This window comes from Coptis chinensis, chromosome 4 (genome assembly GCF_015680905.1).
Source record: "Coptis chinensis isolate HL-2020 chromosome 4, ASM1568090v1, whole genome shotgun sequence".
NCBI lineage: Eukaryota > Viridiplantae > Streptophyta > Magnoliopsida > Ranunculales > Ranunculaceae > Coptis > Coptis chinensis.
The window spans coordinates 9,454,225-9,481,707 of NC_141459.1; the positions used below are offsets into that span (position 1 = coordinate 9,454,225).

The 27,483-nt window shown below is 35.1% G+C and overlaps 1 protein-coding gene across 1 annotated transcript; it reads right to left on the minus strand.

Annotated features, from left to right (window-relative positions):
- Positions 1 to 23,222: 23,222 nt before the first annotated feature.
- LOC147501730 (limonoid 21-O-acetyltransferse-like) lies at positions 23,223 to 24,746 on the minus strand. The gene has a single exon (XM_086603822.1). It carries the CDS (start codon positions 24,673 to 24,675, stop codon positions 23,371 to 23,373), a length of 1,305 nt encoding a protein of 434 aa, XP_086459948.1. The 5' UTR covers positions 24,676 to 24,746; the 3' UTR covers positions 23,223 to 23,370.
- Between the last annotated feature and the right edge of the window lie 2,737 nt (positions 24,747 to 27,483).

Below are 27,483 nucleotides of genomic sequence, written 5' to 3' on the forward strand. Positions count from 1 at the left end.
AACACACGAGACGTAATAAAACATTTCGTCCGAAATTCCCAACTCAACTATTATCTCGGTTGAAAGTTTCACTCTCGTTTTGACTTGGGAAAATAGTCACCTTGATATTCACTTTTGCATTGGGCAAAAGTTTTTGACTATTTGGAGGTGAATATTGTCACATCCATTTGATATTCATCTGGATGGGGAATGAATGCTCTAAGTAGTGTGCCAACTGCCGGTCCAAAAGTTGAATCCTCAAGAAAATTGTGAGAGATAGGCGCTATCTATGACATAATTCGAAAGCATACAGGCTATCTGATCAGAGTATTTATCCATAAAGGCTAGCCTGATGGACTATCCTTAATGGCCCAAAATTACTGTTTCGAATCTCTAGGTATGCCCAAAAAAAAAAAAAAAAAAAAAAAATGGTCTATTTTTGCTTGGGACCCCAATTTGTGTTTAGGCATGGGACTCCACAAAAAACAATTATTACAAGTATGCCATTGGTTTCAAAAAATCTATAAAAAAAAAAAACAATTATTACAAGTATGCCATTGGTCTTCAAAAAATTGAATTCGAACCCCCAAACTTAAACGACCCGGCTAGGTCGTTTGGACTAAGTCCCAAACGACTTGGCCACACCATTTGGGACTTAGTCCAAACGACCCGGCCACACCGGGTAAGAGCCCAAAAAACAGAATTTTAAAATTTTTTCAAAGTTCAAATCCCAAACGACATGGCCATATCGTTTTGGACTAAGTCCAAACGGTGTGGCCATATCGTTGGAGACTTAGTCCAAACGGTGTGGCTATATCATTGGGGATTTTTCTAAGTCCAAACGATGTGGCCATTTTTTTATAAGTCCAAATCCCAAACGACATGGCCACATCGTTTTGGACTCAGTTTAGACGGTGTGGCCATGTCGTTTGGGATTTGAACTTTGAAAAAAAATTCAAAATTCTGTTTTTTGGGCTCTTGACCGGTGTGGCCAGGTCGTTTGGACTAAGTCCCAAACGGTGTGGCCAAGTCGTTTGGGACTTAGTCCAAACGACCTAGCCGGGTCGTTTAAGTTTGGGGTTTCAAATTCAATTTTTTGGGAATCAATGGCATACTTGTAATAATTGTTTTTTTTTGGATTTTTTGAAACCAATGACACACTTGTAATAATCGTTTTTTTTTGGAGTCCGCACAACACAAATTGGGGTCCGGGAGTAACAAATACCAAAAACAATCGTCTACTACTTCTCTTTCCGTTTCTAACTCATTAAGATTCAGACCCATCAAACGAAAGTACTTGATAAATAATATTTGGAGAGTTTGGAAGTTTTTCAATACCAAATCTAACAAAACGGCTCATGGATATTGCTATTTGTCAACTAAATCAGGTGACATTCCATCAATTGAACATGTAGTCGTGTAGATGAAATTGTTTAAAACAATAATGAGTTAATAAGAGTTTTAGTCTTTTAGAACTACAAAAACAAGATTAAATCATTGAAATTGAAAAAAAAAAAAAAAAAAAAAAAAAAAAAAGTCCTATATTCGGCACCACTAGAGTTTGATTGGGCATACTCCAACCCAAGCCCAAAAACGAAGCCCAACAGCAAAATCCCAATACAGCCCCTCCCCCCTCAACACATACCGGCTACAAATTGTTCTAACCGGTCATCTCTCTCGCAATTTATCACCAAAAAAACACCCAAAACAAAATTTGAGTTTGAATTTGAATTGATTGTGGACATTGTTGTTAACACTCATTGTAGACATTGAGTTTGGGCAACATTGTGGAGTTGAGTTTGAGAATTGGAGTTGGAGTTTGGAGATTTTGACCTTATTGATTCAATTGGGTTGTTGTGGAGTGCAGACAAGGATAGTTTCGTTAGTGCAAACAAAGATTTCTTCAGTTTCGAATATCAATTTTTGTGAGTGCATTTTGTTTAATTTTTTTTTAATTCAACTTTAGTTTCTCAATTTGTAGTTTCTATTGTTGAATAATAAGTATGGTTGTTATTATTGAATAATTTGTGGTTTCTATTGTTGATTATTATACAATACAAGTTGTTTGGACTCCAAAACGAAATATTGTTTGAAAAACATTGAAACGACCCAATGAAGTCATTTTGAAGATACCCCAAACGACTCAAGGAGGTCATTTTGGAAATGGCCCAAACGACCCAGTGAGGTCATTTGAATGTGTGTGTGTGTGTGTGTGTGTTTTAATATTCTTGAATATTCTTTGTATGAGTTGTATGAGTTAATACAAGATTTAAAGTTAGAAATAGAGTTGAGTGTTTGCAGTGTTTGAGTGTTTGTATATTTCAATTATTCGTTTTAGAGTGTTTGTATTTTGTGGCACTTGTAATGTCGAAAGAATTATAATTTAGCTCGTAATGTGAAAAGAATTGTAATTTAGCTTGAAATGATTTAGATTTGATTAAACTTATTATAGTTACTAATACTTGTTTTATTTTTCTTTATAGCAATTGGTCCGCGATCAAAGAATATGAAGAATATAGTGAAAACTACATTCAATGGTGTGCAGAAATTGTTTGGCGGCGGTTCCTCTAGTGGTGACACGGCTGAAAGAAAGAGAAAAAGGAAGAGGGCACCATGACATCAGTGCATAGAGGGAACAACAAAGAAAAAGAGGTTCCTGAAGTTTTTAAGGTTCCTGAAATTCCTAAAGTTCCGAGTGAAGATAGTGTAGATAGCGATAACAATGTAGGTTTAGATGTAAATATGGATCGTGGGAAGAATATAGTGGAAGAGGAAGGTGAGGAGGGGGAAGAGGAGAGTGATGAGGAGGGTGATGAAGAGGATGACAATAGGGATGAGGAGGAGGAGGAGGAGCAGCAGGATGATGATGTGGAAGAAAATTTGGTAGAAGTCGTACCACCAGTGGAAAAAGAACATATAGTATTGGATTTTGTGAGAAAATCCAATGATGATTTGGAGTTCAAAAGAGGTGAGTATGTGATAAGAGTCCAAAACTGTAGTTTTAACCCCTTAATAATATCATATTTAGACCAATTATGTATATAATAAATAAGAGTTAGTATTGTTTACGTGCTTTTGTGTATTACAGGTCTTGAAGTCAAATATGTAAAGAAATATGTCACTTTTGCAAGAGAAAGGAACAAAGGTTGGTTACTAAGAAGTTATATGGTTAAAGCCCAAGTTTTAAGGAGAAAAAGTTTTTTTAAAGCCTAGTCAAAGCTGAAAAGTCAAAGTCAACGCGGGTAGAAAAAGAGCAGAAAAGTCAACAGAACTTCCGCAGGCCGTATCTTTGGACTCAGACCTCAGAATTGGGCTTATTATATGTCAAAACGACCAGCTCGGAAAGAGATTTTTAATGGTCTAAGCATTGTCCCAAACAGAGTAGTAAAAGTGGACGAAAAGGGTGTTGAAGTAATTTTGCATATAGAAACTCTTTTTGGACATATGTAATTCGGTTTTGGGCTTGATTTCATGGCCCAAAACATGGCTCCAAAGCCCATGCATGAAATTATAAATTTAACTCTCTCCTATATAAAGAGGTTTAAAGCTAAACAAAACTTGGTTACTCCCCTCTTTAGTTTAGTTTTAAATTAAGGTTCTCTCTCTCTCCCTTTTTAGTTTAAGTTAGGTTTAGTTAATTAGTTTAGTTTGTAGCCTCCATTAGAATCTATTAATAAAAGCTTTAGTTTATTCAATTCAATTACTTCTTCTTCACATTATATCTTCCTTTCATTCTTTTGTTCATGATAGTTCCATGAATCAAAGCTAAACTCCCATTAGAGGAGTTTGAATGAAGCTTTGAGAGGACTTGATTTGTTAATATAGATTTGTTGTTAGCTAGGGTTTTAAGTTTAGGTTTTTCTTGTCTTAGAGATAAGAAAAGTTTAACCTAAACTAGAGTTTAACCTAAACTAGAGAATAGTGAGTTTGCCATGAGAATGAGAACAAACTTTCTCTCATGCTAATTAGTTTATGACTAGAGATAGTATAAAGTAATTAGGGATCATTAAAGGTCTAGTCTTTATATTTTAACCTTGTGTGAGAATATCTAGACTAGGGTTTTCTATACAAATCTATGCTAGCATGTTAAGAAATTAAAAGTGAATTTCAATCTCTCTCTAGTTTCTCTATATTTGATTCACCTATAAATAATTACTTTAGTTAATATTAGTATAAGATCAATTGATAGTATTATCTTGTAGTATAAATTTTCAACATAATATTACTCTCACCATTGTTTCTTTGTGTTTGATTAATTGAATTTTATTTAGTCTTGGTAGTTTAAGAGTGGAACGAATCCGAACTCTTTATATTACTTCATTATTATTTGAGAGTAGGAATATTGATATAAGCACTTGTTTAGTTAATTGATTATTTGTGTTTATGCATAGATAGTTAGTTTATATAAACATGTGAATATCAAATGGCGTCGTTGTCATCTTAAACTCATTCAGGACAAGAATTCAATTGGTTGAATCCAAGGGGCAATCCCCATTCTCAACCCACCCACCCTTTTAATTTTTCTTTCTTATTTCTTGCATTTTTGGTACTGTTCACTGTTTTAGGCAAAGGGGCGCCCGCCCTCCCTTGTGTCTGCGGATTCACAGTGAAGAACACTGTAGTAAAGATATTTCTAAATTTCCAAAAATTCTGAAAATTTTCAGACATAATATTTACGGTGTTTTTATTTACTAGAATATTTTCAGATTTGTCATAGTTGTTTTACCTAGTGAACTATTACCATCTTTATAGTGCTACATTTCAGCTTTCAAACCATAAGTTTTGGGAAATACTAACGAGTAAAGTTACTTAGGCAGCTTCAAAAATTCTAAGATTTTTACAGGAGTATCTAACATAAGTCAGGAGTTTACGGTATAAATTTGAAGTATTTTTTATTTGTTTTGACTACCTAACTAGTGGATTGTTTCCAGTGTGTTTCTGCAGGTTTGCAACACTTAATTTCTGGAACAACAACCGATAAAGAGGATTTGTAAAACTCCAATTGCTCTAAATATTTTACAGAAACACGCATGATCTGTCAAGATTCTCCAATACAATTTTGGTGATTTTTGGCTCTGTTTTGATTAGTTAACCATTCGGTTGTTTGTGTTGTGTCCAAAAACTGTTTTACAAACTTTGCAGGGTAGTAGAAGAACTTTCATAACTCCGATTGATCTGAAATTTTATAGGCGACTTAATGTATGTCTTAAAAAACTACTATAAAAATTTCAAATTTTTTAGAGTGCGTGCCCATGCCATATTAACCCTATCATTTGAGCGCGCCCGCCCTCAAAGTACTGGACATCGTGTCAGGCAAGAGCGCGCCTGTGCCTTTATAAGCATGTTTCCAAGTGCTCGCGCCTTCTGAAGGAAGCCCAATTTTCCTAGGTGAGTCACCGGCTCTCCTTTTGTTCAACTATTTTATATTCAGTATTTCCAACTTCTTAAAATACACTGAGATTGTGTATACAAGACGTTATTCATACGCGTAGCAAGGAGGCATTCAGGTACTCCTTCTTCCACTCCTCGCCTCTTCTATCAGAGGAGTTTCAATTATAGTATAATCAGGCTTTTTTTTTGTAGACGCGATACTACACACCTATCTAGAATTTCACACACTACACCTGCATCAATGGTTAAAGAACTAGAGACTCCTCTCTCTGATTTTTATAAAGCACTAAACAATGGCCCTAAGTCGTGCATCGTTCTTGCAGACCTAGTAGGGGATTTTTGAATTCCCCAGAATATATTTAAATTGTTACCGATTTTCCATGGTTTAGACCACGAGAAGCCTTATCAACACATGCGTAGGATAGAACAAGTTCTCACTATATTCCATTATCCTAGCGTAAGTCCGGATCAAGTTAAACTTAGGGTGTTTCCATTCACCCTAGCCGACAAGGCGGTGTCTTAGTTAACTGTCCAAATGCCAAACTCTGTGGACTCATGGGCTAATCTTGTTCAATTGTTCATGGAATAGTTTTACTCACCCCTGAAAACAAATGAAATGCTTCAAAAGATTCATTTCTTCCACCAGAATCCTCATGAAACCTTTTAAGAGGCCTGGAATCGTTTCACTAATCTTCTCATTGAATGCCCGCATCATAATCTTGCGAAAGACACGCTTGTTCGTGCCTTTTTCAAGGGGATTTTATATCATTATAAGGAGGTTCTAGATATCATGACTGGGGGTAGTTTTCTTAGTAAAGGAGCCTTGGAGGCTTATAAATTCTTAGAAGATCAATCTAAGAGGAATAACAATTGGGAGGTAATGACTCTTCCCACTCCACTCTTTCTTCTTTTGAGGTTAAACATGATCCCGAGCTTAAAACTCTTATCGATGCCCTCACTAAAAAGGTAGATGCCCTCTCTGTTCAACAACAACCCACTCCAGTCATGAACATTAACTTTACTCATTGTAATGTCTGTTTTAGTCTTGAGCATTCCGACTTCTATTGTCCTATTGTCTATGCACAACCACCACCACAACCATCAAATTTCAACCAGTTAACTCAACCTCAAGGACAAGGAAACTTAGGTGACCAGAATAGAGGTTTACTACCCATGACCCAGAACTATCAACATCAAGACATGAACACTCAACAAGCCTTAATTCCAGTCCAACCATCTACAGACAAAGTAGTAGTGACCTTGTTGGAAAAACAAAATCAAATTATGCAACAAAACTCCAACTTGATGAAAGATCAGCATGATCAAAACTCTAATATGATTAAACAAACGATGCAAATGATGCAGTCTTTGTGCCAAAAGGTTATTGACATGTCTCCTAACCAAAATAATAACCAACGACGTGTTTCTGTGTCAAGCGATTGCCTAATCCTAAGTCAACAAACACCGCCTTCGAAATAAGCAGTATTCAGTGTAATGGTAATATAACCCTAGGGGACCTACAGGCAATCACTACCCTTCGTTCAGGTAGAATACTTGATAACAAAGTGACTATGCTTACAGATCGCCCACAAACAGAAGCTGAAAATGAAACCATACCGAATACTGTCATAGAAACTAAAAACCCTACAACTGTAGAAGTTCCAGTCCAACCACAACCAAGAGGTACAACCTTACTAACTACCACCATAGAAATTGATGATCCTACACCTGTAGAGGTTCCAATATGGACACCTAGATGGAAAATGGCTAAAGATAAAGCAAAGATCAATAATACTTTTGAACCTTATGCTAAATATAAAGATAAACTACCGTATCCCGATAGACTAATTATGTCTAAAAAGGACGAGAACTTTGATGAGATTAGGGAAGTGTTTAAAAATCTGACTATAAACCTATCTTTTCTTGATGCTATAAAAAGTCTACCTAGACACGCTAAGTTTCTAAAAGAGTTGTGCACCAAGAAGAGGAAAACCAACATATCCCACGAAGCCTTTTTAACTAAACAATATCCCTCTTTATCTGAACATAACGGAATTGTTAAGTACAAGGACCCTGGTCGTCCTACTATACAATGCACTTTAGGTGATACCTTCATAACAACTGCTTTATTAGACCTAGGGGTGAGTGTTAACTTACTCCTTTTTTATTTATATAAACAATTAGGTCTAACAAAACTTCAACCAACCAAAATAACTTTGCAGTTAGCCGATCGTTCTATTAAGTATCCCTAAGGTGTAGTTGAAAATATTCTCATTAAAGTTTAGGATTTTTACTACCCCGTTGACTTCATTATTCTCGACATAGAAGTTGCTCATGATTCCATTCCCATCATCTTAGGGCGTCCTTTCTTGGAAACCGCCAATGCCCAAATCAATTGTCGGGATAGCTCAATGACTCTTTCTTTTGGAAATCTTTATATGGAAGTTAATATGTTTAGACAAAAGTATGGACAACTAGGTTTGCTTATAGAAGGAGAAGTGAAGTCCATTGAGAGTTTTGTATATTACATTAGTGCTTCCAACGATCTCGTCCCCACACTAGTAGATACCCCTCTTATGGAAGAAGACAAATATCGTAATTTTGACTCCTTGAATATAATTGAAATAGATAAAGCATTTTCCACCTTGCCTTCTAACCCTATGAGAGATGGAGTAAATCTCACAATAGATGAGATAGATGAATTCATCAAAGATAGAGATGAATACCATAATTATGTGGATGCGACCAAGCTAGATGAGGAATTCTATGAGTTTCTAAGAGCCTGTGATGATCCACCCTCTCAAACACTACTTAGAGCACCACCCGACCACCATTCACCTGAGCTAATCCTTCATAGAATCCAACAATTTTTTTCATTCAATCCTTCTAAAACTTATCTACATCCCACATATTTTCCAAAACCATCTATTTTCTCACACTCATTCACTTGGTCTCCCTTTCGTAGGAGGAAAAAGAAGAAATTGTATACTCGATTAGGTTCTATATCCATCAGAATTCCTTCCCATTCCACTAAGCCACATCATAGGAAATCTTGGTGCTTGATTCTGTTTGATGGTGCATTCCGTGTTAACTATTTATGGAAAGATCCACAATTATTTATATTGATATATGGTAAACTGTATGTTAATACATATATATCATATTAAGACTAGGGAATATGACTTTAAAATACCCAAGTTTTTGTTTAATACCACTTTTCTAGAGTATAGGTCAAACAAAAATTTTCAAACTTAAAATGAGTTTTCCAATTTTGTTTAGGGGTGGCATATTTTGGTATTTCATTTCAAAATGTTTTGTCACCCATTGCCTGTCATGTTTACTCCAATTTAGTTAGTACGTAACAGTTTAATTGTGTTTCATGTTATTATATCATCTTTATAATATTTCTGTTACAGGTACTGCCAATTTTTGCCACGTTTCTTTGGTAAATTCTTTCCTTATCTCTTTACACTTTGAGGACAAAGCGTTCGATTGTTTGGGAGTGGGATAGAAACATTTGAAAAAATTAGGCACTTTTAGGACGTAAATTACGCACTTTTCTTTATAAAGTATTAAAAAATCATAAATATTGTTTATACTAGGCACTTAGTGATAATGGTATTGTTCCCTTCTCCATGATGATATTAGTCTAAAAATCTCACGTAGTACTTGAATTAGGATTTAATTTTTAAAACTTAGATTAATATATAGGTAATAGTCATTGCATCTTTTCATGAACATCTTGCATGAGCATCTTTGATTGTACTTGGCAATATTTTTCTGAGACTTAATACATATCCTGTGAGCATCTAGCCTAAAAACCTCATAAGAGTGAAATATCTGAGTGATGACACAAGAGATAAGTAAATTCCGAGTAGAGAAATCACACATCCACTTACTTGATTACCATACAATATCCTAAGCGAGAATTCAGGCCCTCTTTGGATCGATATAAGCCAGAAATTCACACCTATATGAAATTTATTATCCGCTAGTCGCCCCACTAAGCCTTTCATTAGCCTTTTCACAAACCAAAAATCCTTTATCCAATAAAACAAAATTAAAATTAAAATCAGCCTACCTATCTGGATAAGTATGAGAAATAGGATGAGTGAAGAAAAGAGGAGAGAAAAACATGTGTAAACAAAAATTAGTTAGTTGTTTTAGAAAAGAAAAGAAATTTCCATCCAAAAAAAATAAAATAAAATAAAAATAGAAATAAAAATAAAATAAAAACTCCAAAAATAGAATAAAATGAGTCAAAAACCAAAATAAAAAGGCTAAGGATTGAAACAAAGTGTAGAAGCAAAAGAACAAGGTTTTCTCTAGTTACATAATATGAAGACCCTATTTTCTCAGACTTGTCTTTTTGAATATTCATTTCCTTCCTTCTTTAACCAACACCTACACCCCATATCACCTAATAAAGACCTCTAAGCTCAACTAGGAATAGGTTGGTGTGATAGTAAGTGGTAGATGTGTTCGATCAACCTTAGCTTCCTTGGATTGTCATTGAGATTGTGAGGAAAACGTGCCCACTGCACACTGGAGTTAGCAAACTTGAGTGGAAAAATCAGAGTGTTATGTGTTTTGACACATTCCTTGTGAGAACCTACTTAGGCACGCTACCCAAAAATTTCATAAACGGACCTACCATTGCATTTCATATCATAGTTCATTGTATAGTTGTTTATCTTAAGATGATTTGATTATTATGCATGTATTGGTTTAAGTTTTAGAATGATCATCCTTGTTTAAATATTAGTGAGACGTATAGATTCTGAGATAAAATTAGGGAACAATTACTTTTATTTCTTAATCGTTGTAGTATAAATGAAGTTTGTGAGTACCTTATCTAGAAAACTCTCATGAGACTATAACTCGTCCACTAGGGAATTCTTAGTGGTTTAAGGCATTATTGCATATGGTCAATGCAGTCGCACTCAGCGAAACGAGACTAGTTAAAAATACATTTTTGGTCACTTATTTTAATTTCTCATATTTACCTAAGGACAAGCAAAATCCTATTTGGGGGTGGTTTGATAAGAGCCCAAAACTGTAGTTTTAACCCCTTAATAATATCACATTTAGACCAATTATGTGTATATTAAATAAGAGTTAGTATTGTTTACGTGCTTTTGTGTATTTCAGGTCTTGGAGTTAAATATGTGATGAAATATGTCACTTTTGCAAGAGAAAGGAGCAAATGTTGGTTGCTAAGAAGTTCTATGGTTAAAGCCCAAGTTTCAAGGATAAAAAGCTTTTTTAAAACCTAGTCAAAGCTCAAAAGTCAAAGTCAACGCGGGTAGAAGAAGAGCAGAAAAGTCAACAGAACTTCCGTAGGCCGTATCTTTGGACTCAGACCTCGGAATTGGGCTTATTATATGTCAAAACGACCAGCTAAGAAAGAGATTTATAATGGTCTAAAACTTGTCCTAATCAGAGCAGTAAAAGTTGACAAAAAGGGTGTTGAAGTAATTTTGCACAGAGAAACCCTTTTTGGACATATGTAATTAGGTTTTGGGCTTGATTTCATGGCCCAAAACATGGCTCCAAAGCCCATGCATGAAATTGTAAACCTAACTTTCTCCTATATAAAGAGGTTTAAGGCTAAACAAAACTTGGCTACTCCCCTCTTTAGTTTCGTTTTAAATTAGGGTTCTCTCTATCTCTCCCTTTTTAGTTTAAGTTAGGTTTAGTTAATTAGTTTAGTTTGTAGCCTCCATTAAAATATATTAATAAAAGCTTTAGTTTATTTAATTCAATTACTTCTTCTTTACATTATGTCTTCCTTTCATTCTTTTGTTCATGATAGTCCTATGAATCAAAGATAAACTCCCATTAGAGGGAGTTTGAATGAAGCTTTGAAAGGACTTGATTTGTTAGTATAGATTTGTTGTTAGGGTTTTAAGTTTAGGTTTTTCTTGACTTAGAGATAAGAAAAGTTTAACATAAACTAGAGAATAGTGAGTTTGCCATGAGAATGGGAACACGCTTTCTCTCATGCTAATTAGTTTATGACTAGAGATAGTATAAAGTAATTAGGGATCATTAAAGGTCTAGTCTTTATATTTTAACCTTGTGTGAGAATATCTAGACTAGGGTTTTCTATACAAATCTATGCTAGCATGTTAAGAAATTAAAAGTGGAATTTCAATCTCTCTCTAGTTTTCTCCATATTTGACTCACCTATAAATAATTACTTTAGTTAATATTAGTATAAGATCAATTGATAGTATTATCTCGTAGTATAAATTCTCAAGATAATATTACTCTCACCATTATTTCTTTGTGTTTGATTAATTGGATTTTATTTAGTCTTAGTAGTTTAAGAGTGGAACGAATCCGTACTCTTTATATTACTTCATTATTATTTGAGAGTAGGAATTGAATATTGATCTAAGCACTTGTTTAGTTGATTGATTATTTGTGTTTACGCATAAATAGTTAGTTTACATAAACATGTGAATATCAATATGGGGGTGGCCCGTATGAGTCACAGTTGTTGTATGACTATGCGGTGCATGTCGCTCGCGATGTTTGAGAGAAGAGGATAATATTTTGATTTTCTTTATTACTTTGATTTTCTTTTACAAAATCTTTTGTTTCTGCTCATTGAGTCAAATGCGTGTTTGGTTGTTTTAGGAGGATAGCGGAGCGTTGAAGTGTATTTCGCACTTAGCGAAGTTGTGCCAATGGGATTTCATGAACGAATTTAGAAAGTCTCCGAGATTTGAGCACGAGCTGAGAAGGACTGGGTTGTATGATCTCCTATTAAGTTATTACGAGCATATTGATCAACCATTGGTCTCTGCATTTGTGGAGAGGTGGCATCCGGAGACCAACACCTTCTATATGCCATTTGGGGAGATGACTGTGACTTTGGACGATGTTGTGCAAATCTGTGGAGTCATAGTTAGAGGAAGAGCGGTGCAAGGGGATAGTGAGATAAACTTACAACAATCGGTAAATCTCCTACACCGTGCTCTGGGTCTCCCCATTTCTTTGATTAAGGAGGAGATGGAAGCTAGCAAGTTCATTTCAAAAGTAAGACTAGAATTTCTCCGGAAGTATTTTGCTAACAAGGTTTTTATGATAAGCCCATATATAACGTTGCTGGGAAGGTGGTGGAGAAGGCCACGCGTTTGCAAGAAGTCCAACGGGCTGTCAGAGCTTTTATCCTCATTTTCTTTGGATGTGCCGTTTTTACTAACAAGTCTGGGACTGTAATGCTGATAATCGTAAAATTTGATTAACTCTACCTACGAATAAATGATAAAATTCCAACGCAAGTAAAACTAAAATTTTACGAAAACAGATTGTTTATCAAAGATTTCTACTCTCGATACTATTGAAATAGAGTTGGAATAGAAGATTTGTTCCACTCCTAGTTCTTTAGCATTCAATGTTTTCTAATATTGCGAATCTATCCAAAGTCTAATGAGAGTAATACTACGATGCAAATTCAAATAACAAGATATTAACTATAATGATTCAACTACGAAATGCTGCGGAATACTAAGGTTTGAATCTAGATAAAGAATTAGGGGGGATTGAATCCACCTTAACTCGACTTAATCAACTAACAAAGATTCGTCATGATCCAAATTTCAATGTTTTGCATATCAAAATGCTAATTCTAATCCCTAATTATACATGGCATCTCTACCAATTAATAACTAACATGTGAAGCAACTAAACCCATTCTCATGGTGAACTAATTACTTTCAAGAATTGAATAGATTATCACGACGATTTCTAAGTTAACAAAGATCAAGCTTCATCAAGGCTTCTTCAACCCCCTCTAATGAAGGTTTAGCCTAGAATTATTATGTTATCATTTCCATATGAAATTGAATTACACATAATATAAAGATTCTAACTTTATTAAATTCAACTAAACAATAATTGAAATCTAAATTAACAACTAAGAAATCATTAAATAACAAGAATTGAAATTAGATCTAAGCAATTTTAAATAACAAAATCGAAATTATCAAGAACTAACTATTTTATTTATCTAATGAATGATGAACAATGATTCCAATAACTAATCTAAAACAAGGAATTAAACTAATTAATGGAATGAAAACTAATTAATTAACTAATTCAAAAACTCAAAACTAGATCTAGATTATTTTCTAATGGCTATCTTCTATCCTAAGCTAACTATCACTTAAGAGCTAAGTCTTGTATGTGGAAATGGAGGAAACCAGATCCACATTTTCGTGCATGGTGAGGAGCCATGTTTTGGGCTGGAAAATCGAGCCCAAAACCCAATCTCTTCAGTCCACAGGGCCCTTTTCAGCTGGATCTAACTTCAGTAGGCTTTTTGTCCACTTTTGCTCTTTTGATTGGGTCAAGGATTGGACCATTGGAAATCTCTTTCCGAACTGGTCGTTTTGATATAAGGTAGGCCCAATTCTGAGGCCTGAGTCCAAAGATACGGTCTTCGGAAGTTTTGCTGACTTTTGTGTGATGTTTCTACCCGCGTTGACTCTGACTTTTCAGCTTCTGACCAGGCTTTACAAAGGCTTTTTCTCCTTGAATCTTGGCTTTTAATCACAGAACTTCTTAGCAACCAACCCTTACTCTTTTATATCGCCAAAGTAGCACATTTCTGCACATAATAGACTTCAATGCCTGAAATACATAAAAGCACGTAATCAACATTAACTCTTATTTATTACTCGCATAATTGGTCTAAAAGTATTATTGTTAAGGGGTTAAAACTACAGTTTTGGACTCTTATCAAGTGCATCTATGTTATCTGAGGTCGTTGTTGAAATTCAGTGAGATAGGAGAGTATGCATGGCAACAATTTTGGTGTTTTTGTATAAAGGTCTTGGGGCTGCCACATGTGCAAAGGTGAAAGGGGTTACAAGCTATATGACTCTTCTATAGGTAAAAGTTTAGTATTTTAGAGATTATTTTTAATGGTAATTTTATTACTCTATCAATATGTTAACTATTTGTGTATATATATATATATATATGCATGGATCTATGAGTACTTCCCGGTATTCAGACCAATCCCAAACATGGACTATAGCTTGTCTGAGGCACATGCTCATAGACACGCAATAGTCGTTCTTCACTATTATAATACAAAGCATGCATTGCAGTATTATCAAGCGATACTTGATGATATGAATTGTTTCAATGTAAGTATTTAAGTTTGTTTATATTATTTTTTTTTAGTAATTTATCATTAGAGTTGTTAATGACATTTGATTTTGTTTCAAGTTGATGGGCATCCCTAAAATAATGTCAGAGCTACAAGCCCGATCGATGACATTGTATTTTTTGAGGGATTGATATATTTTTTCAACATTGTCGAGCTTTACGCTGTCGCAAGGGTTGTGCGTCAGTTGGGTCACGTGCAGTTTATACCTGCAGCTCCTCCAACACCAAATTGGACGACAAGAACTATAGCAGGACGCGAGTATGAGGTGAGATAGACCAATATTGGGCCAACTTACTGGGAGTCATGGAAAAATCACATGATCCAACCCTGCAATCGAGGACCTATCTCATCTTATCCATGAGAGTGTCATCCAAACTACATGACTTGGTATACGAGGAAATTCTCACATTCGATTGGTAAACCCTGAGCGTCTTCCTATTCATTTCTCCCTAGAGACACTTTCCAACTGTACACCAATTGTGAGTATTGTGATTTTTAATTGAGTTTCTCTAATTGTGAAACTGTACACTGATTGTGAGTTTTGTGATTTTTGCATTCGATTGGTAACTTATCTTGATTTCCATTTTTTCGACAGAACGACGTCATCGATGAAACTAGTCGCATGCTAGAGAGAGGTCTACAATTGGCTGGGAATAATATTCCAGAGGAAGCAAGGTCCTCCTTCGAACAGGCATACAATTTGACTAGGTGCAAGTACAGTATGTAGTGGGCGTTATAGTTCATGATTTGTTCCAGTTTAGGGTTTGTAACTTTGTTAGCTTTGTAATTTGTAACTTTGGAAAAAATAGATGGATTAATGAATGAATTTTTATTGGAATGAATGAATTTTGATTAGAATGAATGAATTTTGATTTTGGAATGAATGGATGTTAAATGGAATTTGTTGTTTTTTGAGTTTACAAAGAATGAATTTTGGAATGAATGGAATTTGATGTTCGAAGTGGATTTGAATTTGATGTTAACTTGATGGATAGATTATTTGAGTATATAAATTTGAAGTTTTGAAAGTGGAATTTGTTTGTTTTGTGGATATGAAAGTGTTGTAAAAACAAAATGAAATTCTAAAAAAAAATTTGTCCAAACGACCCAGCCATGTCGTCCCCTAGAATGCTCAAACGACCTAGCCACATCTTTCCTTTGAATTCCCAGACGACCAGCTCAAATTGTTTTATGAAAAAACAGAGAACTCTTCTCAAACGACTAGCTCAGACCGTTTGGTTCAAAGGTCAAATGACCAGTTCAGACCGTTTGGTTCAAAGGTCAAATGACCAGCTCAGACCGTTTGGTTCAAAGTTCAAACGACTTCACCATGTCGTTTGGGGTAAAAATTAAATCAAATCAAATCAAATTACACTTATTCCAAATTACATCAAAATATTATGTTGACAACATACGAACATTATTTCCAAATCACTCGATTGCCGTCCGAATCAATTTAGTCGATCACTCGATTTTCAAATCAAATCAAATAAAAGCCCAAACATTATTTCCAAATAACATAAAAATCAAATCAAATTACACTTGTTCCAAATTACATCAAAATATCATATCGACAATATACGAACAACTTAGTCGATAACATATGTTGTTGGGTCTTCAACGGGCTCATCTTCCCATATTAGATTGGGAATGTTCAATGCCATAAATTGTAATTATCTTGCTGTAAATGCCAAATTCCAACTTTCAACAATATCATATCAAGCTCTAAGCCATTAGCGCATTACTGGAGGAACAGGACAATCTTCAACAAGTTCAACATTGACAAAATGATTTCCACCAACATGTGCGCTACCCAACACTTTTTTCACTCTCTCAAGATTTTCTTGGGTTCTCAGCGGCATGATAAGAAAGCACTGACAACTTCCTAAATGCAGGATGACAATATTAAATCTTGAAGCAAATAGGTATCCAACAAAGGACATGCTCATCCACTTATTTAAGGGTGTGTAACCTTCTTCATGTGGGATTGTTTTCTTCACATAAACAATCTCATTTTGAGTGTACAAAGTACAATAAAGGGGGAATGTGGTCAATAAGCTCTTGGTACAAGTCCTTTCTCATCTGCGGCAAATCTTCTTGACTTCTTCCTAATGCAATGCACAAAGCTCTATAACTGCAGTTGCCATAGCCAATAGGGTCATTGACTTTAACAATATATTTGTGCATTTCTTCAAGAATATCCAACCCGTAATCCCTAGGACCCCTCGTCTTTCCAAAGTTTACCCCACCTTTCATATTTCGTGGTGTGGTTGTTTTTGGAGAAGCCTTATTTCTTGGTGTGGTTGTTTTTGGTGTTTTTGGAGAAGCCTTCTTTCTTCGTGGTGTGGTGTGGGTGTTTTAGGTGGTTGTTTTTGGAGAAGGCTTCTTTCTTGGTGTAGTGTGGGTGTTTTGGGTTGGTGTTTTTGGAGAAGCCTTCTTTCTTGGTGTGGTGTGGGTGTTTTGGGTGAGCGTAGTATTTTATTGTGACGAGACCTACTCCTCATGGTCACGTTGAGAATGTTCAAAATGAGATGGATCTCGCTTTGAAGAATTCTCATCTCTAGTTGGAAGCTTTCTCTTGTAGCTACCTTTTGGCCGACCTTTGGTTTTTGCTTCCTCACAAGGCAGTACTAGTCATGTACTTTTTGGTATGGCATTCTCCATAAGCTTCCTAATCATAACTTTCTGCTCTTCTTCAGAAACCATTGCAAGCCTTTTCATGAACAAGTCGATCGAAGGTCTAACATCAGGACCAACACCCACTGACACATTGGGAGAAGCAAACAATGTTTTCCAAAAGGGGTCGATAGCAATCAAAGGGATGGACCGCTCTAGCTTGCTCTTCAAACTCAATTAATTCATGAACACATGGCAGTCCATGGCTCTTGCGCAAATAGCACCAACACCTAATCTCTCCATCTTTAACACGCTTTACGCGGGTATCTATTTCTTCAAATAGCAAGTCCAAACATTTGCGTGAGACAAGGCCTCTGAGTTCACGAAACAAAGGAATCTGGTGATGGTGCTGAGTTACAATCATACTCCTCTTAAAGGTAGCTCTAATCTCGGACATCTGGATCTCTAGAATTAGGTGGATTAAGCTAAACATACTCAAAAAATCATGACAGTTTGCATTTCCTAGTACACGCTTCACCTGAGCATGAGACCTTTCAACTCTATTGGTTGTTGTACTCCCAAAGTGAATGTGTTGGTCAGTCTAACAACAATATATGAATTGATCCCTGTGAGAAAACCAAGTCTCTCACAAATAAATGACAAAATTAGAGTACTCAACCCTGTAATATTTTTCCAAAGCATCCCATCTACGCTGGAAAATAACCTCTGTCTTTGATTTTACTACAGTGTTCCACGATAACTGGGTTCTCTATAAATTCTGTGGTTGGAAAAATATCGTAACATTTTGAAAGGACGCACATAATGATATGTCATCTACATAGATGCTTGTGTACGTTAGGGAAAACTTTATCAGCGACACTCATCAGGGCCAAATCCATGTTAGACATGATCACGGATGGGCTTCTATCACCAAGTAAGCCACTAAACTGACTCATGGCCCATTCATAGTCGACTGTTATTTTAGATTGAAGCAGCACCTGACACACGGCGAAAGACTTCCACGTTGAACTCACCCTAACAAACTATATGAAAGGCCACCGATATTTGTTAGTTTTGTAGGTAGCGTCTAACATAAAATATGTTGGAAAAGTCCAAGCTAACTTAACACCTTCTGGATGGGCCTATAACAACCCCGTTATCTCCTCGGTATTCTCATCCTCTCTCAACTCCTTAAAATAATGTTCTTTTACTAATAACTCACGCAATCTCGCTCTGCAATTGTGTGAGACCGTTCATATCCAATCTCCTCACCTTCTGCCTTGCAGTGTAGACTTAGGATATACTAGATATGTTTTCATGATATCTATTCTTGATGGAATCCAAAATTTGTTTAGGCTTTATTCTACACTTACTCATCTCTGACAAGTACTCGAACTCTGGAACGGTCAGATGAGCAGCAAATGCATGTCCTTCAAGGGTCTTCGCCAATACATGGTTGTGAATACCATTTCTAACATCTATTTTCCAACTATCAACAGTGCCACGTTGGAAAATATCTTTTAACTTAAATGGACATCCCGATTTCTTAGTTCCCAACTTTCTCTTATTAGCCCTCCCTTCGCCTTCCTTATTGTGTGACTGATACACACCCGAGCACTCGCAAGCCAAATTCAATCTTGCTACTCGGTTTTCCTTAGTATACTCTCGACTTTTCAATTACCACAACCACATTAACTTGTTTTCCTCTAGTGATTGTAATAAGAGCCCAAAACTGTAGTTTTAACCCCTAAACAATATTGCTTACCAATTATGTGATTAATAAACAAGAGTTAGTGATGTTTACGTGCTTTTATGTATTTCAGGCATTAGAGTTAATTATGTGCAGAAATGTATCCATTTTGTGAGATAAAGGAGCAAAGGTTGGTTGCTAAGAAGTTCTATGATTAAAGACCAAGATTCAAGGAGAAAAAGCCTTTTTAAAGCCCGATCAAAAGTGAAAAGTCAAAGTCAACGCAGGCAGAAATAGCGCATAAACGTCAATAGAACTTCTGAAGGTCGTATCTTTGGACTCAGACCTCGGAATTAGGCATACCATATGTCAAAACGACCGACTCAGAAAGAGCTTTATAATGGTCTAAGTTTTGACCCAATCAGAGGAGTAAAAGTGGACGAAAAGGCTGTTTCAGTAATTTCTAATAGAGAAACCCCTTTTGGACCAAAGTAATCAAGTTTTGGGCTCGATTTTATGGCCCAAAACATGGCTCCAAAGCCCATGCACGAATTTGTAGACCTAGCCCTCTTCTATATAAAGAGGACTAAGGCATCACTCTTGATATATAGTTAGTTATTCATAAACTTAGTTTTAAGTTAGTTTTAATTCAATTTTAGTACAGTTTGAATTCTTAAACTCTTTCAATTAGATTAATAAAGTAATTATTATTCTTTCAATAATGTCTTGTTCTTATTATTCTTATTCCATGAATGATAGTTTGATGAATCAAAGCTAAACCTCCATTTGAGGGGTTTGAGGAAGCTTTGATGAAGACTTGATTGTGTTAGTGTAGATATAGTTGTGATAATCTATTCCACTCTAGAAAGTAATTAGTTCACCATGAGAATGGGTTTAATTACTTCACATGCTAATTATTAGTTTGTAGAGATTGTCATGAATAATTAGGGATTAGAAATACCCAATATTTACGTGAAAACGTAAAGATTAGGATTACAACAAATTCTATGCTAGTTTATTAAGTCGAATCAAGGTGAAATCAAATTCCCCTAATTCCTTCCCATATTCGCATCGTAGTATTGAATTGCCGTAGTTTAAATCATAACATCTAAATTAGTTAATTCACTGTCTTAGCATAATTTCATTTCATTACTCTCATCGATTTTGTTAGAATTACATAAACTATGAATTGTTATATCTAAACGAGCTAGAAGTGGAACGAATTCTCTACTCCAATTATATTCTGATTCACAAGAGTAGAACTTTGATCAATAGTGTAAACATCATTTAGTTTTACTTATTCATAGCATAACTAGTTAAGAGTAGGTAAAACTATAGTTTTTACATTTATCAGGTTGCCCAACTAATTGCCTTGCTACATGTATGAAAGACCTAAACACATAAAAAACAATAACTATTATTAATACACTAATATAATTACATTTAGAAAAATTTTAAAAAAAAAATGAAATCAATGCCTACTCCATCATACCTCTTCCGTAGTAAATATTTCTTTTGTATCACTTAAAATCAGTTGACAATCCACATCATTCGAGTTTGTAAAGGATCGATTCTCGAAGAGCGGCAAAGGATCCTACATATATAATAAAACAAGAGTCTAAAACAATTTGTGTAATGAGGGATTTCAAAGTCACCAAAAAAAAATGAACTTCTCACTAAATTTAGTCCAAACGACTCAACCACATTGGCCAATAGGGTTCCTAAACGACCCAGTCATGTAGTTCTATAGAGGGTCCAAACGACCCAGCCATGTTGGTTGCTAGAGTCCCCAAACGACCCAGAGGTGTCATTTGGGCACGGGTTCTAAATGTTGTTGATTCATTCATTCAAGTGTTTTGCATTCATTCATTCATTCAATCAATCAAGTATTTTGCATTCATTCTAATCAATTCTCTCTTGTAGATTCATTCATTCATTCAATCAATCAAGTGTTTTGTATTCATTCTAATCAAGTGTTACCTCATTATTTAGGTTTGTTTGTCTTTGTCGTCGACGATTTCTCGGCATCTCATTTGCTCGACTAATCGCATCTTCTATTTCTTCAACTTTTCACCTTCACCTTCAATATTTTTTGCCACTTCTTCACTTTCTATTGGTTGTTCTTCACCTTCAATATTTCTTCTATTTTCTCCTTCTCTAATTTGTTGTTGCACCTCAAGCATTACCTCAAATGCTTCTTCTTCATCTTCGTGTTCCATTTAGGATTTTGATTGGGTTTTGATTGAGTATGAAAATAGTAAGGAGTAAATAAGAAACTTGAGTATTCTATGTAGAGATATTTGAAATTTTGATATATTTCGAATAATTGAGTAAAATATGTTTGTAAACCCTAAACCATAAACCCCAAACTAGTTTATTATTCACAATTGAAAAAAAAAATGAAAAATAACAAGTTTAGATATAAAACAAATTATTATTTTATATTTGGATAATTGAGTGAAATATGTTTGAAATTAAAAAAAAAAAATTATGTCAGTACAAAATTTGTAAACCCTAAACCCTAAACCCCAAACTCATTTATGATTCACAATTTGAAAAAGAAAATGGAAAAATAACAAGTTTAGATATAAAACAAATTATTATTTCGAATAATTAAGTGAAATATATTGGTACGAAATTTGTAAACCCTAAATCCCAAACCCCAAACTAGTTTATGATTCACAATTTGAAAAGGAAAATAAAAAATAACAAGTTTAGATATAAAACAAATTATTATTTCGAATAATTGAGTGAAATATGTTGGGATGAAATTTGTAAACCCTAAACCTAAAAACTCCAAACTAGTTTATGATTTACAATTGGAAAAAAAATGAAAAATAACAAGTTCAGAAAAAAAAAAAAAAAAAAAAATTATTATTTTAGATTTTGGCATGTTTGATTACATGTTTTAACTTGGTTATATAGATACTATGTCATAACAGATAAATTATGTAATTTTGTTGGTGCATGTAATTATATAACAGATAAATTATATAGATATTATGTCATAACAGATAAATTATATAGATACTATGTCATAACAGAGCATGTAATTGTGTTGGTGCAACTAATTGTGTTATTCCTAATCCAATTTTTTAAATCGGATTTCAATTTTGCTAATTCAATTGGGATGTATTGATAATTGATCATTACTAATTCAATTTTGTAGATCATTATTTAAATAAATTATTGTACAATTATGATCGATTAATGATTTTATATTATAAGAAAAGTGTAATTGGTGTTTATTATGTAATCAATTTTTATTGGTTAATTAGGTTAATCTATCATTAGTTAATCAGGAATTTTATTGGTTTAGAACTTCTCAATTATTTTAGTCCAAACAACTCCCCCAGGTTGCCCCATAGAAGCCCCAAACGACCCAGCCATACCGCTTGCATGTAATACCAAACAACATGGTCAGACCGTTCCATAGAAAAAACAGAGAGCTCTGTCTCAAACGATATGGCCAAGCCATTGATATGTTCAAGCCATTTGAGTGTACACTCAAACGATATGGTAGTACACTTAAACGGCATGATCAGACGGTTCCATGGAGATTCCAAGAGCCAATTCTCAAACGACAAGCTCAAACCGCGTTGAGCTGAGCTTGTCGTTTGAGTGTACACTCAAATGATATGGTGGTACACTTAAACGGCATGATCAGACCGTTCCATGGAGATTCCAAGAGCCAATTCTCAAACGACAAGCTCAGACCGCGTGGATGTACACTAGAACGACATAGTGGTATCATTTGAGTGTATACTCAAACGATATGGTGAGACCGTTTGAGTGTATACTCAAACGACCTGAAGGTTTCGTTAAGGCAAGACCGGTTGAATTGGTTGTTGGGCCTGAGCTTTGATTGCAAACTTGTAATATGACAAACTTGTAAAAAAAAAATTTAGGGGTTGCCCAATCCAATTTGATATCCAATTTGATGAGTGCTGAATTAAACTACAAAAAAAAATGGGATTGTGAAGGAGTTGTAGGTTTCAGAGGAAGAAGATAATCGATATCTTTCAATCAAATGCCTTTCAAAAAAAAAAATTAAAAATTAAATTGAAGTTATTTATTTTGTTCGCCGCTCTTTGATTTTCTTTATTTCACCGGCGCTTTCCTTTTTCCTTCCCTATTTGTTAGGATTGATTAAACAAATTAAAGTCAAGTCAATGGCTTACCTTGAGATGCTAAACATTAGCTTTGGGCCGTTAGATATTTTTCCTGATGGATAGTCCATCAGGCTAACCTTTCTGTATAATTCCTCTTTCTTATCAATCCAATCAAATTTTCACTGTAATAATCTGCTAAAGAATTGAATAATACGCCAAATTTCTACACTACACGTCTAGACTCAGCTTATACCATTTGAACCAAATCATAATAGTAAATTGTTATTATGGAACTTTATAGGGATATTACAGTGAGCATCCAAGAAACAAAGTTGTTACTGTGCTGATTCAAACTTTTTATCGCAGATCATACCAAACAAGAACTAGCTAGCTGCTCATTCATACACAATGGCATTTGCACAAGCAAAAGCTAACAGCTCCTGCTCACATTCAAGCCTTGCCATATCCTCCTCATCCAGTGTCACCCATGCCTCGATTCCATCACCATTTTTTGTGTCCATTAACGTCAGTGAGTTCTTCATAGTCAAATTAACTGGAGATGCCCATATGGGCTGTCCCCAGCCAAAATCAGCTTTGTAAAAAGGGAACCTGCACCAACTACTGAAGGTATAAACGTTTGTATATTTCTCGGAATACATTTCACTGACTTGATTAAGATAATGGCACAATAATAACCCTTTGTCAGCTAGTTGTTGTTTTGTATAATCACTATCAATCTTCCTTATTTTTTCCTGCAGCTGCCTCACCAAACAATGCAACTCTGGCTCACTTCCTGTAGTCCATGGTGGTAATATTATGCCAAATACTAGATTGCCAAAAGAATTTTGAGGCTGTGGTGGATTCGTTCTGCGACGAAAATTTATAATCGTGTTGATTATTTTAGATTTTGTTAGTCCTGACGCCGCTTTCATCATACACCTCAATACAAGTGCTCCGACTGCCTCCACTCTTGTTGGGCACTCAACATAAGACTTCTCAGAATATTTTGCCTTGAGAGCAGAAATTTTCAAAGCATCGAAAACAAACCTTTTACTTACAAATCTTGGTATAGTTGGATTCCCTTCCTTATAAGCGTCATATTTAACTACCCACGGCACATCTCTGGGAGGGAACAACGACGCAAAGCCCAACCTTTTTGGAGAAACTTTCTCATTAGCACCACGAGCAATGGCAGCCCAATGATTTAGAAATGTACTCAAAGATGATGCATCAGCAATTATGTGTGGTACACTCATACCAATTGCCATGCCACCACAGTCAAATATATTAACCTGAATGGATGATATTCCATCAAAGCCCAGAGGGCGTACATATGGTGGAAGCAATTGGTTCAGGTCCTCTGCTTTAGGACATGCGAGGACTACTTCAATCCTACCAGTAACTCGAGCTTCCAAGTATTCTACACCATCATTGATGCAATCAATTGACTGATCGTCATTAAATCTTCCTCCTACTGGGTAGAACACGGTTAAGGTCTCCGATAAGGATTTCTTTAGAAGATTGGTCGTTTTTGCATTTTTATGTCGGTCTACTACTCCATTTGCTGAATAGAAGAGTAGAATACGCACATAAATTGGAGGTTGGTACTGGTCTAGAAGGCCAAGTTTGTAGCTTCTAAGGTGAGCAGGTGTTGGAGATGATGGTTTGATGATTTCTCTTGAGATCACTACTACATCCATTGTCCTCAAAATGGTCTCACTCTGAATAAAATTGTTCTAAAATTGTAATCTTATTGACTCAAGAAATTCATATACATATAGATTCACAACGTATTGAACAAGTTCAAGAATGCGACAGAGAAAAACCAAACGTAATTAATTAAGATCTTGAAAGAGACAACAAAACACCAATTTTCAAAGTCACACAACAGAAAGTCACTGTCTACAAAGACTCTCTGGTGCAATTTTCGCACTTTGAATCATTCGTTCACACATTAACGGTCCAATGCCAAAGCGATTATGCTCTAGCTATCTAAGAATGCTATAAACTAAATCTTGTACTCCACAAGAACTCATGAGAGTCTACTAGTATAAGATGTAGATATGTAGTGAAGTGCATGGAAAGGTCTAGAATTATCCTTAGTAGTTTCATGATAAAAGTTGGGAACTTGGTATGGTAAGGCTAGGGGTGATTTCGGATCGGATTAACCTCTTTCGTAATTTTTCCGAATTTTTTTCGGAATCTAATATGCTAGTCAAATCCGATCTAATATTTTTTCGGATTCAAAATATATTTCTAATTTCATAACTTTCGGAAATTTCAGAATATTTGGTAAATTTTCAAAGATCTCATTACTTTCAATTATTTTTGGAATATCATACCAATGTTCATTGTAGGGAGAGAAAACCATATCCACAACACTAATGTACCAACAAAGCAATACGCACTTGTTTACTGAGAAAACCCATTTTCATTCAAATAAGTGATCCAAGAAAAAATGAGAAAAAGAATTTGTAGCCACCAACATCAAGCATTGCATTCTGTTGAGGTCTGGGTATTTTTAATGTTTCAATCTTTTTTCGTGTGTGGAAATTAAAGCGTGAAGTGTCTCCATGAATAATGGATTATGGTATTGGACTCTAAGTAGCTTTATATAACATTCTATCTATTGGAATTTGGCTTTTGGATTGGTCGAGAAGTCATTGTATGACTCAATGATATTTTTTTTCATATCATTGTTGTTATGGCAGACGGTATAATGACAGTAGAGTTGTCCAATTCAAGTGGGGAAGTAGTGGTTAGGTTAGGTTTTTGTTTTGTTTTTGGAAGTAAAAAACTAGAAAATGAATGAACGGTCGAGATCTGGTCGAGATCTAATCAAGTGGACAGTGAGAGAAGTATATATTTTCGGAATAAATTGGCAATAATATCGGAAATTTCGGATCGGCTATATATCGGAACTTTCGGATCGGATCTGTTTTAAAGTTATATCCGAATCCGATCCAATATTTTTTTGGAATTTTCAGAAATCGAAAAATCGGCCCATGAAAACTACACCCAGAACCAAACCAATTTCGGGTCGGATTTCGGAAAATTCAGAAATTCGGCAAAAAGAGACGCCCCTAGTAGCCAGTAGGTAAGGCAATGAAAAGTTACTATGTAATTTGATTTTGCTAGCACTAGCTAATCAAGCATTTAGTTTTTATATTGAGTCTTTGGTGTGTAATATCTATATAAACCTATTTCATCAATTATTATCAATTCACTTCTCTTCTTCTAAAATTTATCATTCTCACACTTGATCACAAAACTAAAATGGATGTGTGTGAAAAACAGAAATGACTAAAATTTGTTGTCATACCATGCTCATCGGGAAATAATTGTCCTTCTCCGATCCACCACTGCCTATTTATTTTAAAGTATTACTGGTCAACTACGCATTTCTCGACAATTGCATTCGTTTCTTAATTTTACAATTGCGATTTGGGACTTCAAGTAGAAATTTGAAGCAATTACTTAATTCTTTTTTCCATTACTATCAATGATACCACATAATTTCTCTCTAAGAAAAGTCTGAAAATCTCCTATTTTTCACTAACTTCGTATCTATTTCATTGTTCAATTTTCCAAGATTACAGTACAGTACGTTCTTCGTACTTAATTGTATTCAGAGCCTCTACTTCCATTAAATTTTCAGCCACTTGTAACGAGCAAATAGCTCAAGTAGCAAAAAAAATTCTGTTTTGCTTAATATGGTTTCTAGTAATGACTGTTGAGTTTAAGACTTCAGCTAATTAGAAGAAAGTCTGGCTTCATTAGTGGCGCCATGAATAGATATTCTTGTCCAAACGATATACGCACCATGGTGAGTATCTTGTATCTACGTTGTCTTGAATTCCAAAGATAGAATAGTGCAATATATAAGGTGTCAGGACACCGTAAAATTTTCCTATTGGGAATACATCGATCTATTCAAGGAGAAATCCAACTCCAACTTCTCTGTATCAAAGATTTTCTTCCCTTAATTATTGATCCTTTTTTTTTCATGTCCAAACAATCTTTAAGAAGAGGAATTATTGATTTTACTCTCATTTCCCGTGCACAAACACTGGGAATTTATGTTTTAGTAAAATATTATGGACTTCAAATATACGGAACCGCAGAGCTAAGAGCTGTCTAAGAGGAACCCAACGGAAGTTGAGCTTTGAGCTTTGAGCTTTTCGCATTCCATCACTGTGTGGCCATCCATCTTGCCATTTTCACAAAACAAAGGCATCTTGAATAGTTGGATGCTTCAATCTTTTGCCACAAGACAAACTAGTCCCCTGCCTCAACAAAGTAAAAACCCTGTGTCTCAACAAGAAGTCAAGAACATGATATGGAATTGGTTAAAATCCACATCAAGTCGTCAACTAATGAAAACAAGATAGTGAACAAAGAGGTAGAGCCTCAGCATACTTTCTAAATAAAATAAAATGGATTTCCTTCACAACACTATTTGTATGACACATGTGAAATTGTATACCAAAACAGAAATTACAGGGCAT

What these genes read in the sequence shown, in the direction of transcription:
- LOC147501730 (XM_086603822.1), bottom strand. Translation starts at nt 24,675, where the DNA reads ATGGATGTAGTAGTGATCTCAAGAGAAATCATCAAACCATCATCTCCA.